General features: G+C 47.6%; 1 protein-coding gene across 2 annotated transcripts in view; it reads right to left on the bottom strand.

The window, feature by feature from the left end:
* LOC310868242 (actin-related protein 3-A-like) overlaps positions 1-2,500 on the bottom strand; it is a 13,889-nt gene that overhangs the window by 4,435 nt on the left and 6,954 nt on the right. For both annotated transcript variants that reach the window (XM_083778579.1, XM_083778578.1), the window contains exons 6-8: positions 2,357-2,464; positions 1,900-2,043; positions 500-673 (exon numbers count right to left, since the gene is read on the bottom strand). In XM_083778579.1, the coding sequence (XP_083634705.1) occupies positions 500-673; positions 1,900-2,043; positions 2,357-2,464 (426 nt within the window). The remainder of the gene's footprint in view (positions 1-499; positions 674-1,899; positions 2,044-2,356; positions 2,465-2,500) is intronic.

Genomic DNA, 2,500 nt, shown 5'->3' with positions numbered 1-2,500 from the left:
AATGACAAACTGCTGCGTGTGCCGACATGCCCGGATGTTGTTGTGTCGGAAAAAAACCCGGAAAAGGCCGTCCGCTACAGCCATAGAGTATTAATCAGACCAGTGTTTGTCCAGTGGAAACCTAGTATGAATCTGATCTCAGGTCAGAATGGGGTTAATCAGACCAGTGTGTGTCCAGTGGAAAGCTCGTATGAATCTGATCTCAGGTCAGAATGGGTTAATCAGACCAGTGTGTGTCCAGTGGAAACCTCGTATGAATCTGATCTCAGGTCAGAATGGGTTCATCAGACCCAGTGTGTGTCCAGTGGAAACCTCGTATGAATCTGATCTCAGGTCAGAATGGGTTCATCAGACCCAGTGTGTGTCCAGTGGAAACCTCGTATGAATCTGATCTCAGGTCAGAATGGGTTAATCAGACCAGTGTGTTGTCCAGTGGAAACCTCGTATGAATCTGATCTCAGGTCAGAATGTGTTAATTAAAAGTACTTAGTTCCTTTACCTCGGGGTGGAAGAAGATCTCGGGGCCCAGGAACCTCTCGTATCCCACGTCGATGTGGAACGGTGTCTGAGTGACCGGGTTGGACCCGCAGAACCCTTTGATCCACTTAGAGGGTTCTGAGTCGTACTTAGAGAACTCCTTCACCACGTCTGGGCAGATGTAGCAGAACCGCTCCTACACGCACACGCACGGACACACGCATGCACGCACGCACACACACACACACACACACACACACACACACACACACACACACACACACACACACACGCACATGCACATGCACATGCACGCACACACTGCTGCTTTAGGAAATGATAATTTATACACTTTGAGAGGGGGAGAGGTGGTGGAGTTAGCTGCTTTAGCAGACAGTTTGAGAGGGGGGAGAGGTGGTGGAGTTAGCTGCTTTAGCAGACAGTTTGAGAGGGGGAGAGGTGGTGGAGTTAGCTGCTTTAGGAGACAGTTTGAGAGGTCGTTTTCGTGCCATGTAGAATGACTAAATGTCATTCTATTGTCTGTCTGTCTGTCTGTCTGTCTGTCTGTCTGTCTGTCCAGAGGAAACCCTGAGGTGAAATGGACATAGTGGCTGAATTTGGTATTGCAGCTCGAGCCAGCGCTGGTCCGTTGACTATCATTGCGCACGTTCATGTGTTTGAGGCCATGACACGTGAACGAATGTTTCATACGTGAACGCGCACAAATGGCACAACGATAGTCAACGGCAGCGCGTTCATGTGTTTGGGGCCAATCCATCCCAGAATGCACTTGTTCCTAGGAGTGAAATCGCCTCATGCGCTTTTGAGCAACTTAATGCAAGTGGATGGAAGGAGAACTACAACTTGATGCAAGTGGATGGGAGGAGAACTACAACTTAATGCAAGTGGATTGAAGGAGAACTACAACTTAATGCAAGTGGATGGGAGGAGAACTACAACTTAATGCAAGTGGATGGGAGGAGAACTACAACTTAATGCAAGTGGATGGGAGGAGAACTACAACTTAATGCAAGTGGATGGAAGGAGAACTACAACTTAATGCAAGTGGATGGGAGGAGAACTACAACTTAATGCAAGTGGATGGGAGGAGAACTACAACTTAATGCAAGTGGATGGAAGGAGAACTACAACTTAATGCAAGTGGATGGGAGGAGAACTACAACTTAATGCAAGTGGATGGAAGGAGAACTACAACTTAATGCAAGTGGATGGGAGGAGAACTACAACTTAATGCAAGTGGATGGAAGGAGAACTACAACTTAATGCAAGTGGATGGGAGGAGAAATCCGGTGCCGTCTCTATTCATATATACTCTAAGGTCCCTCCCTCCCTCCCTCCCTTTCTTTTGGCGATCATCAGCAATTGGTCAATGGCGGTCTAAGATGATTGGTCCACACATACCTTCACGGTCTTGGCGGTCTCCAGTGATTGGTCGGGAGGGATGCCGACCTCTCGGTCTCTCAGCAGCTGTTGGATGAAGAAGGTGATGTCCCTCCCAGCGATGGGAATGTGTTTGATGCAACTACCAATCACGTAGCCTTCTGCCTGAAAAGTTTGCAGAATGTACAGTTAGTTACCACTTACCAGTGTTGTTTTATTTACAGTTAGTTACCAGTGTTGTTTTCCTCGACTAAATAGAAACTAAATTAAAACTAAGCCACGATGACTAAAACAGATCTACAAGCTCACGAGTCACACATGTGAGCTTGTAGATCGATTAAATCAACTGTAGATTTAGTCGACTAAAATGGCATGACATTTAGTCGACTAAAACTAGACTAACACAAAGACATTCCAGGTGACTAAAATGTGACTATGTGCGTGCGTGCGTGCGTGCGTCTGCGTGTGTGTGTCTTACTACAGGGATGGCGTGAGTGACTCCGTCTCCGCTGTCGAGGACGAGTCCGGTCAGGGTTCTCTCTCCAACCTGACGGGACGTCCAGGAGGCTGCTAGCGCTAACACTGCCTGATAGAGAGACATACAGTTAGAGAGAGAGAGAGG

This window comes from Protomyctophum parallelum (assembly GCF_964188405.1).
Source record: "Protomyctophum parallelum genome assembly, chromosome: 12".
NCBI lineage: Eukaryota > Metazoa > Chordata > Actinopteri > Myctophiformes > Myctophidae > Protomyctophum > Protomyctophum parallelum.
The sequence above is the reverse complement of the archived record's forward strand: the minus strand, read 5'-3'. Positions and strand labels throughout refer to the sequence as shown.